This window comes from Chelonia mydas, chromosome 17, assembly GCF_015237465.2.
Source record: "Chelonia mydas isolate rCheMyd1 chromosome 17, rCheMyd1.pri.v2, whole genome shotgun sequence".
Lineage (NCBI taxonomy): Eukaryota > Metazoa > Chordata > Testudines > Cheloniidae > Chelonia > Chelonia mydas.
This window is the reverse complement of record NC_051257.2, coordinates 16,686,370-16,701,829: the sequence shown is the minus strand read 5'-3', so window position 1 is coordinate 16,701,829 and position 15,460 is coordinate 16,686,370. Positions and strand designations below refer to the sequence as shown.

Here is a 15,460-nt window from a genome sequence, read left to right as displayed (position 1 = left end):
TAAGTATTTTTGTCCCATTCTGTGAATAGATAAATCCCTGTGCATGTCCCTGTATGTGTTTCTATTAGTTGGGAAAGCTTGCCAGTCAGCTTCAATTACAGAGAGGGTAACTGACATTTCAAGGAGCAAAAATCATCCTGTCTCAGCTTTTAAGCTGTCTGGTGGGGAAAGACCTTTAGACTTGATTGAGCTATTCAGTGAGGAAGCTCAGTGGGTGTGTTTGTATTTAATTCATTGCCAACCAGGATACATTTTTAAAGCGGTCTCTATTTTTGTGAGACCCGTAACATCAGTGTTTTGTTTGTCCTGCTGCAGCTGTTGTGGATTCTCAGAGCTGAGCTTGATGGTGCACAACCCGAGATGTCATATTGCGTAGGGTGCTGGCGTGTCTGTCAGTCCTATCTCCTTGAATGTTTACTAAGTGCTAGGGAGTGCTTCATAAATAATTTTTATCATTGTTCATTTCAGCCCTGTTCAAAAAGTTAAGGGGCTGTATGGAGGGAGGGGGAAATGTTCCTTAAATTAAACAGGACTGAATTGGCAAGGACAGAAATGCTTGTAAGCTTCTAAATGCATGTTACAGGGGAGAGTGAGTACATATAAAATGCCCATAAACCTCATGTGGTCCTTTTAACGATGGTGATAAGACAGCTGCACGCCTTCCCAGTATGCAGCATTTCATTACTGATGGCATTGCGTGCTACGTTTCAACACTGTGGAAGCCTGCCTTGGCAGTTTGCTAGACTGCGATGGCCTTGCAGTCCCATGTGATCCTGTTCCTAAAGTTTCTGGAGAATTAAACGTGATTTGGTGGAGTGTACAATGTCTCTCACCGTATGAGTGTTATACCAATAAAATAAAAACCAGCAGGATCTTATTAAAGGGGATAAGACAAAATGTCACATTTATTGTGAATACAGAAAGAATCATAGTAGGCAGTCAGTTATAGCTATAACATTTCATTCAGTTTCACATTCATTCACACGTTCGTTCATACACACGCACAGGTTCTGCAGCTGCTGTATAGTTACCAGTCCTGAATGTAGTGTGAGTTCGTGGCTTGGGTCCGTAGCTTGTGGCGGCTAACTGGCCAGGAAAGCCAGGCATAAGGAAGAGCTGGGTCTCTGTTGGACATGCACCGATGCCCTTCCATGTTGGCAGCAGAATGTTTCCCTCCAAAGTCTTCCATCTCACCCATCCTTTTTGTAGGGTTGAGTTTGAATCCAGAGTCTATAGGTCTTGCTGTGTCACGCTGCCTCTGGGTCCGGTGTGATTGATCACGCGTCAATTGCAGACATGACTTTCAGCCTAAGACCTGGCTTTGATGTTTCTTCAATTGTACTTTTGTTCTGTTCTTTTGAGGGTGGACTCCTCTTACTTTGTCAGGGCTGTTGTCTGCATCTTCAGCCACTGGGTGTTTACACTTTATTTCATCAGGACAGGCTGGGGCTGGAGGTTGATTCCATCATCCATACATACCTCATTCACACATCTAAACTAATAAGATTACAGCAAGGTTTTGCAAAAATGAAGGTTGCAGCAAGCTTTTACAAAATGAAGTGAGCATTTTAAAATGGAGTTTGGGACAAGTTAAAATGGAGTTTGAGTTACAATATGGACAAGTGTAAGGAATGGCAAACAGTGAGCAGAAGTTACAATGTTGAAACAGTGTAAGTTTCAGCGATTTAAGCAGCAATTGGATTGAAAGTGAAACTCAATTAGCCAGTTATTGGGGTAACTAGTTTTATGAATGAAAGTTGTTTCATTCATAAAACTTTGCTTATGAAGTTATATTAATAAAGTGAACAATTAAAAACAATTTCATCGATGAGTTCTACATGAGCCCATCTGTCCAGTCGTGTAACCTGTTCACTATTAGCATGTCCTATAAAGCTTCAGGAGAAGGCATTAAACTTCAGTAGTTGTGGTCCTAGGTTGAGAAGATAAAGTGAAGGTGAAAGGCAGTTGTCTGAGGTGGGGATAAGAGCAGGTGGGTTCTTAACTGCAGGAGGCCAGGACTAGGTTGGGAAAGGCGTTTACTACAGGTATCCTGTGAAATAAAACGATGATACAACAGTGATATCATGCCATCTCAGTGTTTGTGTCTTTATTGTGAAATAAGGTTACTCATGTATTGTTGCATTGCCATGAAGCATAAAAAAAAGTTAGGCCTCTTTAATTGTCAATCAAGTTGGTAGGATAAGCCCATGAAAAATTGTGACGATCTGATAGAAGGTAAATATGTGGGTGCTATTCCCTGGCTTGCACTCTGTGTTCTATTGTATTTAGACCTGAGAGTTAGTCTGGTGCTTGATTGTCTTCAGGCTATCCAGATATAGGTCTTGAAGAGTGATCCCTTTGAAGAGGGGTTGTAAGCCAATGTATCCTTGCTTTGGGAGTAGAAGAGGTCATTTATGGTTGGTGTTCTCCAGGTCTCACTCTTGGAAGGGCTTCAGGACAGCTTGATTAATAATCTTTCACAGAGAGAAAGAAAACTGAAATAATTACCTTGGCCCAGTGGTGAGCGTGTTAGAAGACCTAGGGCTGAGTCTACTCTTGGCAGAAGGTGAATAAATAAATCCCTATACATGTCCCTGTATGTGTTTCTATTAGTTGCCTATTAGTTGGGAAAGCTTGCCAGTCAGCTTCAATTACAGAAAGGGTGACTGACATTTCAGGGAGCAAAAATTTGCCAGTGTGAGTGTCAAGTAATATTTCTATTGCAAGACAGCACAGTCAAATGAGAGGTACTTCAGTTACCAAACTGAATTGCTGCCTTTGCCTATACTGAGGCTATCATTTGGACCCTCTATTTAAATTACTTAATCAGGTGATGGTGGGGAGTGGGCTTAGAGTTATGCTTTTTTTATCTGAAAATATCTGAAATGTGAAGGCAGAGTCTCCAAGGCTCCAGACAGGTTAGAAATGGGGGCAGATTGAGGTCTTCTGCATTAAAACCAAGACCTTCAACAGTGGGTGCCTGAAGTCAGGCTTCCAAGGCTGAGGCTTTCAAATCTGAATGGAAATTGGACATCCCTTAAGGAGCTTTGAAAATCTCAGTCCTAAATCTGTGTTCAGACACTGAAATAGGTGCCTGGTTTTTGTAAATGATGAGCACCCAGCAGCTCCTGTTGAGTTTGAATAGACTCGTAAGAGCTATGGGATGCACAGTACTCTTTGGGGTTTTTTTGTTTGTTTGTTTTTGTTGTTGGTTTTTTTTTGAAGATCCAAATGCTTAATTAGGTGCCTAAATAGAGACTTAGAGCCATACCTGTAGACACCCATTTGTAAAACATCTTGGTCTAAGGGTGCAAGTAATGAGGATGGAACTTCCCACCAAGCTCCCTTCACTGGATAGGTTTCTGTACTAAGTAGTGGTGTAAATCTGACAAAGTTAGAGGGGATTTTAATCAGGCAGAATCTCAAGCAGATCGCAAGTACATTTCCAAATAAAACACTCTGTATTCAATCAAGTGTGACTGAACAAGTCACCAGAGAGACCTAAAGCTATTAACAAATACTAGGAACAATTAGAGCAGAGGCTAGTGGACTTAGCATCGTCTCCCTCCCTCACTGTTATATTTAAATATAATTTCTTCCTTTTCTCCTTGCTGAAATCCTTCCTCTCCTAGTGGGGTACTAACAGCAGCCAAACTCGTCCGAAGGGGGCGTGTTCTAGAGACAGGTGCGTGATACTGAGAGCTTCTGGGATACTTAAAGCAGTCGAAATCGGTTAAAACTGAGGTGTTGATTTTAGCTTATTGAGACTAGAAAAATCAGCCACCGTTTATATTAAGGGTAGTTTCTAAAGGCTTAATAAATCAATAGACACTTGAATAAATGATTAAACAATTGTTAGAGGCTGACAGGTCAGTAATCTAGAACCGGTACTGCTCATGTCTGTAACATGCGTATAACATTTAGTAGTCATTTGTTAACCCTTTAGAAAAATGCTCTTAAATATAAAGTGTGACTGAAATAATCTTAGAGCAGGAATAAATTACTGTATGTAAAAGCTGAGCCTGGGGGAGATTTGAAAGGGCTTCACCTGCTGGAAAGCAGTGTTTCAGAGAGGGCTTTCTGTGCCACTGGCCAATCTGAGGCACATGGCTCTTCAGAAACACTCAAGCTGCTGGAGTGAGCAGGATTGAGACTGAAGAGGGGAGCACAGAGCTGTATGCCTCATTAATTAGCATGCTGAAGATCACACTGAAGCACAGACCTCTTTAGATACCCGTACTCCAGCCTAGCTCCTTTTTTAGCCTGTGCGTAAGGGTGTGCAAGGGGCTTGAGATTTATTATCACTCCGTGTGCTGAGCTTAATCGTAATGGCCCCACTTGTGCACCCTGCTGTTGTCTGTCCCCCCAACTCCCCACACACACTTACTTGCAGGATTAAGCTTCACAGACTCCTGAAGCTGCAGGCGCTCTTTGCAAAATCAAACACAAGTTTCCTGCTTATTTTACCAGCTGCTCGTTGAGGGCTTGTCCACACACAGACTTGGGAACTGAAGTAACTGAATCAGTTTTAATCTACATCCTTTAGTTATTTCAATGCAGTCTGTGTGTAGACACTCTAATTTGGGAATAAACGTGTCCTCTTGATGCAATAGTGAAATAAGAGTGTCCACACACAGGCGTGTATTGAAATCACTAAAGGTATGGACTAAAACTAATGCTCAGTTTCTCCAGTTCCAGCGTAGATGAGCCTGACGAGAGAAGGAAGAGGACATGTCAAGTGTGTGTGTTGAGGGGGAGCCGGAAGAATGAGACCTGAGACTGAGGGCTAGATAGTTCACCTCCCTGAGAGACAGTAGTAAGGTTGACAGAAGAATTCTTCCGTCACCCCAGCACTGTCTACACTGGGAGTTAGGTTGGCTTATCTGCGTAGCTCATGGTGTGGGTTTTTTATACTTCTGAGCAACATAGCTGGGTTGACCTCATTTTCTGGTGTAGACCAGGCCATAGTCACAGATGGAGGTGAAGAGCCATGAAGAAGGCGGGGAAGGACAAGTAGCTTGAGCTTGATGTGAAAGGTGAGAGAGGCCAGCGAGGAGGAGACAGCAGTACTTGAGACCAGAGATGACCCAAGGTGTGGAAAAGGATTTTTTCAGTAGAGGCTGAAGGCTGGACTGCACTACAAAATTAGGTAGAGTCAAACCGAACCCAAGCCCTGGTGGGGACGGTGCTAGGTCAACAGAAGATTTGCTCCATCGACCTAGCTACCAACTCTCAGGCCCTTCTGTCGCTGTCGTGTCTGTTCTGCGGTGGCACAGGTGCAGCACTGTTAGCGTTCCGCATGCCCTGAGGTATGTCTGTGCTACGGAGACCATCGCCATAATTATGCCGGCATAGCCCTGAAGTGTAGACACAATCTACATTGACAGAAGGGTTTTTTTTTTGTCAGTGTAGGAACAATACCTTCCTGAACCAAGTGAGCTATGTTGCCAAAAGCACTCTTCCATTCCTTGCTGAGTCTACATGGAGGGTTGTATCGGCCTAGCTAGGTTGGTCAGTGCTATGGTTTTTTTGCGCCCTGGCCGACATAGCTAGGCTGATGTAACTTTTCTGGGCAGATTATGTCTCAAAGGAAAGGTCAGATTTTGGAGGAACTGTAACTGAAACTAGGATTTAGTGACAGCCTGGATGGGGTGAGAAGGGTATGGTGAGGGAGGGAGGATGAGGAGCGCTGAAAACTACTTAATAAACCTAAGCTTGGAAGGAATGGAGTTTTATCAGTACATTGGTTGATTTCACCAAACCCACACAAACTGACCCAAAAAACGGTTCCTTTCGTAATCATTGAAATGTGCAGAAAGGCAAAGTAAGAAAAATGCTGCTTCAGAACTTCTTAGTTTCATGTAAAGATATTTACTGTGTATATTTTGATATGTGATGTTGGCAATTTATGTTTTAATAGCTATAAAGCTTTAAATTTTTGAATCTCAATATCAGCTGTCATTAATTGATTGTTTGACCCCCCCCCCCCAAAAAAAATTTCCCACAAATGTGAAAATTTAAATCCATAAAAAATGTAAAAATGCTTAAAAATAAACATTGATATTATCTGTTGAAATTATTTCAAAAAAATTGAATTTTGCCAAGCCTAAATATACCAGATGGGAACAGAACTGGCAGCTGCAGTGAAAGCTTCCCCAGGCCACTCTGCGAATGTGACTCATGTCTGATGAGAGCTGATTTGTAGGGGCGAGAGGGTTGTTTATAAGTGCATCTGCCAAGCAAGTGCCCATCACCCAAGCCTCTATGTGCCCTTGCAAGTCTAAGACAAAGAAGTGAATGCTGGTAAATTCATAGCTTTGCATCAGTGCTGATAACTCATAGCCTCAAAACACACACACACACACACACACACACACACACACACACACACACACACACACACACACACACACACACACACACACACACACACACACACACCCTTGTCTTGTGACTTTGCATGCCTTAAGATCAAGCTCTGACGGCAGTTGCCAGCCTTGCAAGAATAAAGGTCTCACTCTGGCTTCCACCCACCTATTACTCCTTGCAGGGTGAACTCCAACAGCCCTTCTGCTCCTGAGACCCCACCCCATAACCCCACAAATTCATCTCCCTGAGTTCTTCACTACCAGACACTCAGACTTTGCCCTTATGGTTTGTCACACTCGAAGGAATGAAACCTGCCCCAGTTATCAGTTCAGGGGGATACACTCCATACGGTTTGCACAATAGAGGCAAGCTAGTGGTAAAAAATAAACAAAAAGCTTATTTAATTGAAAAATCATAGATTCAAAGATAAAATAGTAAGGAAAAGCAAATATGTACAAGTTACACAGAAGATAAACGTGAAGACACATCCTCAGGCTTTATACTTCTATATTAGTTAAATTCCCTTTTCTAATACAAGTTACCTGTTGCGTCTGAACAAGTTCCTAGCATGCCCTCAGTCCTAGAGGGGAGCCAGTTTTTCATGGACAGCACCCTGCTTATATGCTGGCCCTCAGTTTCTGGCTTATCTTCCTGGCTCATTCAGACTTCGGCATCTGTGCTGGCACTCCCAACAAGGGGCTAGGTGCCTCTTGTTGAGGTAGTTTGTATGGCATGGACATGTCTTCTTGAGGAGCTAGACAAAGATTTCCCAGTTCATAGATCCTGAAATGGCCATCAGATGATATTAAAATTCAGTCTCTATCGGCCTGACCTGAACATGTTCTACAGAAGACCCCATTCTCCCGGATTGTTCACAGAGCAGCTTTCATCTTCACTAAATATCTTCCCCTCTTCATCTCCCCCAAAATGTTTTCTTTTTTAAATTAATTTGACAATGCATGAAATTGTAGGGTAGAGCACTCTTGTGGGCAGGTGTATAATAAAGTTGAGGCACGTATCATTGCCATTCCAAATCTAGATATGGATCCAGAATGTTCTGGGATGTTTGGATCCAGGATTTTTGTTTTATCCATTATTCAGTTATGGATTTCCAACACCTATAAAAGTTTTTGCGGGCTTCAGATCAGGAGTTTATCGTTAGGGCCATCTCTTCCACCATAAGCAACGCCTGTCACCCCACCATGTTTCCAAAAATAACTTACAGCTGTCTCCAGTATCTACTCATTTTTCTCAAAGGGAGGATGTCCCTGTGCAGTTTGGAAACCCGCAGGTTCTTAAACATGATTCCGTCTTTGCAGGGGAGTTTAAAGAAATATGTCACCTGAGTTTGTCATGCTGTGTCATTGCTCACTTCTCCTAGGGAGTGTCTATTTATGAGCTCAAATTTGAACTGTGATTTCAGAGCTGCCAGTCCTATTAGTCACAGTACTGGTACTGGAGAAGCACATTGCTATTCTGGCTTGTATCATGATTTTGGAACGCCTTTGCATACCTACGGCAGAAGGTGTGGTGTGTCAACTTCAGTCATTAGAACCTGACACAGTGCTGATCTGTTTGGGAAAGCTGTTAATGGAACACAGCAGAAAGTGTTATTCATCTGGTCAGAAAATACTGGTCCCGTCTGACTCCTCATACTGAATTATGCCTCATGTATATAATCATAATGCCATGTTAGCAACTCTCAGCAGTCCACACCCTGATTAAATGGAGCTGAGCCTCCTTTAAGGAAATTAAATATGGGATCTTTAGGAGGTCAACTCTGTGTGTTTGTCAGATAGAAGAATATGTTCACATGTTGCGATTGATGTAGCTATACTGTTGCAATCCTGTATTGTGGACAAGGTTGCACCAGTGCAAAACATGGATTGCACACCTGCAGTGCATCTATACTAGGGATTTCACTGGTGCAGCCACTCCAATGTAGTCAGTGCTTAAAGTGTGCTAGGTTATGGGCCCAGCAAATAAAATTTCTCAAGCTCTGGCTGGGTTGCTGAGGGGCACACATTTCAGCCCTGGCTGCTTTCCCCACTAACCCACCTCCTGGGCCAGAGCAATCAATCAGAGCTGCTGCAGAAGTAGGCCGTGTTCTCCCCTCCTTCAGTCCCACCCCTACCGGGGACAGAACAGGCAGGGTGAAGAGGCCTAGGAGCTGCAGGAGGAACTGAGATGAGCCTGGGGTGCAGAATTGATGTGGTGATTAGGGGGAGAGGCCGTTGTGATGTCACTTCCATTTCTTTAGGAAATAATAGACACCCCCCCCACACACACATGCTTTTTTCAGACCACTTTAAGCACTGAATATAGTTAGACCGGCGCAAATTTCCCTAATCTGGACAAGCCAATATTTCCTTTGTATTATGGGATGCTTTACAGCTACTTCACATTCAGATGCTTAATGACCAGGCTTACGGATCACATGGCTCTCTAGACACGGCTGGTTCTTCAGCGTTTTATGCATACTTTGGCAGATTATAGGTTTATCAGTGGCAACTAATCTTGTAGAAAACCGTGGCCTAATTCCTTTTGTTAACTTATTTAAAGAGAAAGAGGTAAGGTCACTATTAGACCTATTAAAACCTACATTACTCACTCAGTGGTCTGTGCCACTGGGCTAAATGTGTAATTAGGGGCTTCGTTCAAACATGATAAAAGGCAGTCACATGTACAGCTTAGTCAAAGGATGTCCTGGCCCACTGAATTCTGATGTGATGTGTGAGATCAGGAATAGAAACAGTATGAAGATGTTAATGTAAACCTCTTGTGTGTGTGCTACAGAAAATTGCAATGCCTTGGTGCCTTTTAAATACTGTAGCGTCCAATAATGAAGCCCTTACTGTTTTTTGCGGTGTGTGTTGTGCCTGTTTAAGAACTGAGTAAGGATTCAATTTGGTCTCTAGTTTTCAACAGGATTGTAGGGTTTGACAGAATGGATCAGTCCAGGGACCTCTTAGCCCAGTGTCCCCTCTCCGTCAGCCCAGCTGAAGGTGCAAGAAACCCAGTAGTGGGCAGTTATGGGATAGCCTACCCCCAGAGAAAATTACTTGCCAGCCCCTCTTAGTGGTTGGCTTATGTCCTGAATCATAAAGATTTATACATCTTCTAAAACTCCTTTTTTTTTTAGTTATGACTATGTACAACCCTGTATTTCCAGCAATGGGATGTGTGGACAAAGCAGTAAAGCCCTGGGAACTTGGAGAAAGGCCACATTTTCCCTTAAAGAGACTGGAAGAGAAGAGCCAGGTCCACAGTTCCTGCCTTGCTGCCATCCACTCCACTGCCCCCTCCGGGTGGTACGCCCTGTGGTGACGTGGCTTTCAGGGGAGTGTCCAACAAGAGTGGCAGAGGCACCATATCTCTACCAGCCTTCATCCTTTCTCCACCATGTCAGCTTGTGGTGCACCTGAATCCTACCATGCTGACATCCCTTTGTGGTATAGAAAAGCTGAGCAGGGGGAATTCCAGGGGATTAGGCCTTGCAGATTGGCTGCTCCCTCTCCTGCTGTCTGTACCCCCACTTTGGTGCTTCTAGCGCCTTGGCTGGAATTGTGCTGGTCTGTCTAGGGCTTGAGAGTGCAGCAGATGGAGGGATGTGGATTTGCACACTGCATTCACTTCTGGGGGATACATCCTCAGGTGCCGGGGAGGTCATTGGCAGACATGATGGGAAGCAATGGCAAACCCATACTCCCGAGTGTGATCGTTAACCTTTATTGAAAAAGAAGTGTTTGCTTTGTCCGTTCTTAAGTGTCCAAAAATTCCATCAAGTTGTCTGTCATCACTGACCCAGGGAAAAAAGCACCAAAACCTTGAGGTTTCTGGTCTTAATTTGTATGCATATAAAATATGCTTAGGTGCTGAAAGCTGACTCAGGCTTTTAGAATCCCCCAGCACAGTTAGAAGCATTTGCACAGGGGAACAAATTATGGAAGAACTACGCAGTAATGTTTGAAGGAATAAACTTCTTTAATACATACCAATCCTTATTTGGGAAAGGGTAAAATTTGATTAACAATTCCCACTCTGCTACTCATGGTGTTCTCAGAGGCAGTTTGGTCCAGAGCAGACAGGGTGGCCAGGGTATGTGTCTCATTGTTCTGCCCAGGCCTCGGGGTGTGACAAAAAGGAAAAGCAACAGAAAGAAAGGGACTCAACCTAATGGAAACTATCCTGCCCACCCATGGGGAAGAGACATGCAGGTCTGAGGTCAGAATAGATGATCACATGGTCCTTTCTGGCCTTTAGAACTATGAATGTATGTGTATGGTACGTCTCTTTATATATATTACATCTGTGGACTTCTTATTGGTTCACTACATGACTGTGGCCTCAGCATGTTATAGCATAAGAGTTTGGGGGTGATTGTTTTTGTCTGGGTTTTTTTTGTCTGTGTGGACAGAAGAAAATGTCTGCTTCCTTGCGAGAGGGCCATACTTTACCCATGGGACCTAGTGAGCGCTTTCTTTTCACATTGACAAGAAAAGTGTTAACACGATGGTCCAGTGTGTTTTAAACTTGGAAGATTAGGGTATGGTTCATACAGCGAAATGACTTATTGAGTAATTGTATCACTTAGGTACTTAGATGATAGGTGCTATCGAAATACCTTGGAGAAATCTCTCCGTAATATAAATCAGGTTTAATCCGGGGGTTGAGTCCTTAGGATATGACTGTAAATAATGCCCTAATCTGATTTTATGTTTTTATATCTTCTGCCTAGCTGCCACATCTGATTAGGTGCTTTTGTCCATTGCCTTGAAGATGCCTTCTGTGAAATGCAGCACTGCTTACATCTTTATATGTTGCTTTTCTCTTATGCGAGTCTTATGTTGATCACCATCTAGAGTCAGAAACTCATCACTCAGGCCTGGTCTGCACCTAAAATTTTGGTCAACCTAGTTACATCGTTTCAGATTGTGGAAAATTTTGCATCTTGTGCAGCGTAGTTAATTGACTTAACCCCCACTGCAGACGCAGTTAGGTTGATGGAAGAATTCCCTTCCGTCAGTGTAGGAAGCATCTGCGTTACAGTGGCACAGCTATGCTGTTGTAGTGTAGACACATCTTCAGACTCTCAAAGCATGAGAGAGAGTGTGGCAGAAATACTGGAAAGGGGATTTGGCTCTCTGTGTGAGAATGAGCCCTGATGTGGATAGGCTACTAGGGGTTGCAGGTGTTTTCAGTGCACTAGGACACCCAACGTTATCAATATTGGTGGAGCTGAACTGGTGTTAACAACAGGGAGAAAGCTTTGCACAAGGTTTGTAGGCAAGATTTGAGAGGTCACCATTGCTGTAGCAATGGTCAGAGTAAACCCCATGCAGAATGGTTATTGAGAATTGTACTTGTTGCTGTATCTCTCTGGTGGTATTTTCATATAGATAAAGTTTTAGAAAGGTCCTATATGTCAGCAAGATTGCCACTTTCCTGTCATGGTTGACATTTCATATTTACTGGTTATTGGTCTGGAACGGAGGCTCCTTAACCCCATCTCCATCGCATGTTGGGATCCGTATCTGAACCATGGTTGGTTTTGATTTTGCAACACCAGAAACCAGCGGATGAATGTGTGCAAACCAAAACCAGCCTCCAGTTTTGCCCAATTCTAATTCTGCCTCACTAATGCATTCAGCATGTATATGAATAATGCTGCTTATCCCAACCACATTGGCTACCAGTGTGCCAGTCACAGGCAGTGTATCTCCGCAGCATTCCTGAATGGTTTAGCATTGGGCAATGGACATAATTTAACTGGTTTGAGTCATGATATTGCCCTTTCTGCAGGCACCCACGTGCATCTGTTCAGTATGACAGGGCTAGAGGAGACATTTAATTATACCTGTAATTGCAAACACCCAGCAAGTTATAATTACGTTCAGAAAATGCGTACCAGGGTAGAACTGGCATCCAAATAAGAGGTTGATGATGGCTGTGCACAGCACTGCTAGTGTGTTTAGAGGAAGCACGGAAGTTGTCTACCAGCAGGTGTATATATGGTAAAGCAGGTGCTTCAGCGCCCATCTTCTCAGCTCATCTCAGCAAGGACTTTGCATGGTTAGAGTAGGGAACCTGAGACCTGAGTTCCAATCCCAGCACTACTTTAGACTTGTGTGACCTAGGGCAAATTGTCCTCTCACTGACTCAGTTTCCCCTTTGTAAAAGGGGATCAATAATACATACTCACCTTTGCATTTGAGGGACGAGTGTAATCCATATGGCTCCAACTCTCCCAAGTGACCTACTGGATAACAAAAGTGACAGTATATGGGGACCTGTAAGGGTTAAATATTTAAAATTTGGCTTTCCCCAGCCCTTTTCTTTGTCCTTAGTCTGCAGCTGCAATTAATTGCTCTTGTATTTCTGCACCTGGAGTTATTTCTGAGTGCAGCTCATGTTGCTTTGATGTCTAAGTATTGATTGTGCTAGTGCATCAGGTAGTTAGACATCAAAGTGGCATAAACTATGCTTGCAAACAGTTGCAGCCAGAAAGCTGCAAGCGTACAGAGGAGCTTGCTTGAAAATCAGGCGCTTACAGTGTTTTATACAATGTCAGATGTGAGGGGAGCCACCATCAGGAAATACGTTCTGTTAGTTCCGTGACATCTGTAGAAAATTCCTTTTCCTCTTCCATGTTGGCTTGTATTAGATTTCAGTTTGTTGCATCTCACGTTTTTCTAACATATTCTGGTCTGTATTCAGTCTGCTCACTTCCACTGCTTTCAGAGAGTGCACTTGTTTCCAAGTGATTTCTGTTGCCGGCTTTACGTTTGTGCAATGGGTACAATTGCATAGGATGTCCCTGAATCCGCTGTTGTTACTGATAAGCAGCACACTGACTGCAGACCAATGCTCCCTGGGCAAAGTTAGTCCAGGTCTACACTACAGACCTATATCAGTATAACTAAGTCACTCGGGGGTGTGAAAAATCCACACCCTTGAGCGATGTAGTTATGCCGATCTAACCCCCAGTATAGACAGTGCTATGTCGATGGGGGAGCTCCTCCTGTCCACATAGCTACCGCATCTCTGGGAGGTGGATTATCTATGCCGACAGGAGAAGCTCTTCCATACTTTTTGAAGAGTCTTAAAAATTGCACCAGGATTGACTTTTCAGCCCAGTGCTCTGTGTCAACTTGGATACAGAGGATTTATACTCATCATTTAAGACCTCCAAATACGAGAGTCGTCATCAGCTCAGCTCCCCGCAAACCTTCTGTTGGGTTGCTCTGTCTATACCCATAAACCTCCTATGGTTGAGCCTCCCCCTGAGAGTGAAATGAGAATCTCCTGCTTCCCATTCTTTAACCATATTAGCTGCCAATGGACCCTTCATAGCCAGAAGGTTTGGAACATCTTCTGGAATGCCAATTAGGGCAAGGGTTTATTATTACAGTTATTTTTTAAAATATGTGTAAACCACTACAGAAATATGGCACTGACATTTTCCCTGGGAACAGAAACACAAGGAGCAGTGGTAAGAGTGACAGTGGGATGAGGGGGGTAAGTGTTATCCACTGGTCACATGGGCTTGCATTTCCCTGTGGACTGTTTAATTATGAACCATTTTGAAGACTGATTAATTTTTTCTTATTACTTCCCTCAGTATTTCTGGCTCCTCGTCCTTTCACGGGGTTTGGTCGGCATCGGTGAAGCCAGTTATTCCACCATCGCTCCCACCATCATAGGAGACCTTTTCACCAAAAACACCAGAACCCTCATGCTGTCTGTCTTCTACTTTGCAATCCCTCTTGGCAGGTAACCAGTCCACTGCTGTTCTCTTGAATTACCATACATCCGAAGCGGCTGACAAGAAAGACACATTTTCTTAGATTTGAATTGTTTTGTAAGGGAAAAGTTTGCAGACTGATGGCTAGAGTAGGGGCTGCTTAGAAGAAAGAGGTGCTGGTACCTGTGTTGCCACTGATTCATGTGCACGTTCGTTTAAGACCCTTGCATGGAATAAAGGTGAGGTATTACTAATTAACAGAGCTGGATGAAAACAGAAAATAACTATTCAGCATATACGTTTTTGGAATAACAGCAATGTTACTTGTATAACTGATGAATAATATTATACCAGTTTTCTTAGTTGCTGTTTATATTCATTTGAGATATGGGCCTTTTTGAGTCAAGTTCCTCCAAGTTACCATATACTCTAGAAGAGTCATTAGGTTAAGGTACTAAGGGCTAAATGGTCAAAACTGTGCACGTGTAATTGCAGGCACATCTCCCTAAGGCATGTGAATATTGGAGAGTGCAGGTCAGAGGCACAATTTAGCTCTTGAAATTTTGGCCTTTCCAAAGTATTCTTTAGCTTACATTCAAACTCCGACCTACTTGAATCTGCAAAATTTGGCTGAGACGCTCTACAGGACCCAGTGGTTAAAACCACAGTAGCTAGTCTTTGTTAGTACTCCCACCATTGCAGCGACCACTGTGGGAAATTACTTTTAAAAGTCTAATGTAGACAAGGCTGAGGAGAGCTGCTGTAAGGAGCATTCACGCTTCAATTTACGCAGAGTCGTCTAGGACCATACAGCCCATAGTCTCCTGATGAATGTAACAGACAGACTCAGTCTTTGAGTAATTATTTCCCCTGGCACTTTCTTTCAATTGAGTTCCCTTATCAGCCCAGTGCAGTATCTGATTGCTGGGACTAGAGAGATCCTGTATGTTTTACAATGGTTGACCCTGCATTGTGAGGTTGTAGACAGGGTGGGCTCAGACAATATGGATCCAGATTCCCAGAAGCAGATGACTTCCTCTGAAGAAGTGGCACAATAAGTTCATTTCCAGAAAGGGAAAACCTGGACAGCAGTTAACTCCACCATTGCAGTGAAAAACATCTGGATTAGGGTGGCGATACGCCAGCTAGAACTTACTGTAGTAACCTTGAAACAAAGATTGAAACATTCTTTTGCTCTTCAGGAAGAAGAAATGGCTGGTCCTTAACTGATGGAAATAACTTTTTCCTAAACAGCCCTCGGAAACTGAACACTTACGTAGAGAATTGAGCTGAGCAGTGGTTGGCAACAAATCAATTCCTTCCAAAGACAAACATGCTTGATAATGG

General features: G+C 43.3%; 1 protein-coding gene across 4 annotated transcripts in view; it reads left to right on the top strand.

Moving 5' to 3' along the window:
• Positions 1 to 15,460, top strand: part of SPNS2 (sphingolipid transporter 2) — a 175,319-nt gene that overhangs the window by 94,065 nt on the left and 65,794 nt on the right. For all 4 annotated transcript variants that reach the window (XR_005222601.2, XM_037880168.2, XM_043531369.1 and 1 more), the window contains exon 4: positions 13,991 to 14,142. Coding sequence is in view for 3 of the 4 variants with exons in the window: in XM_037880168.2 (XP_037736096.1) it covers positions 13,991 to 14,142 (152 nt within the window). In the remaining variant the exon portion in view is untranslated. The remainder of the gene's footprint in view (positions 1 to 13,990; positions 14,143 to 15,460) is intronic.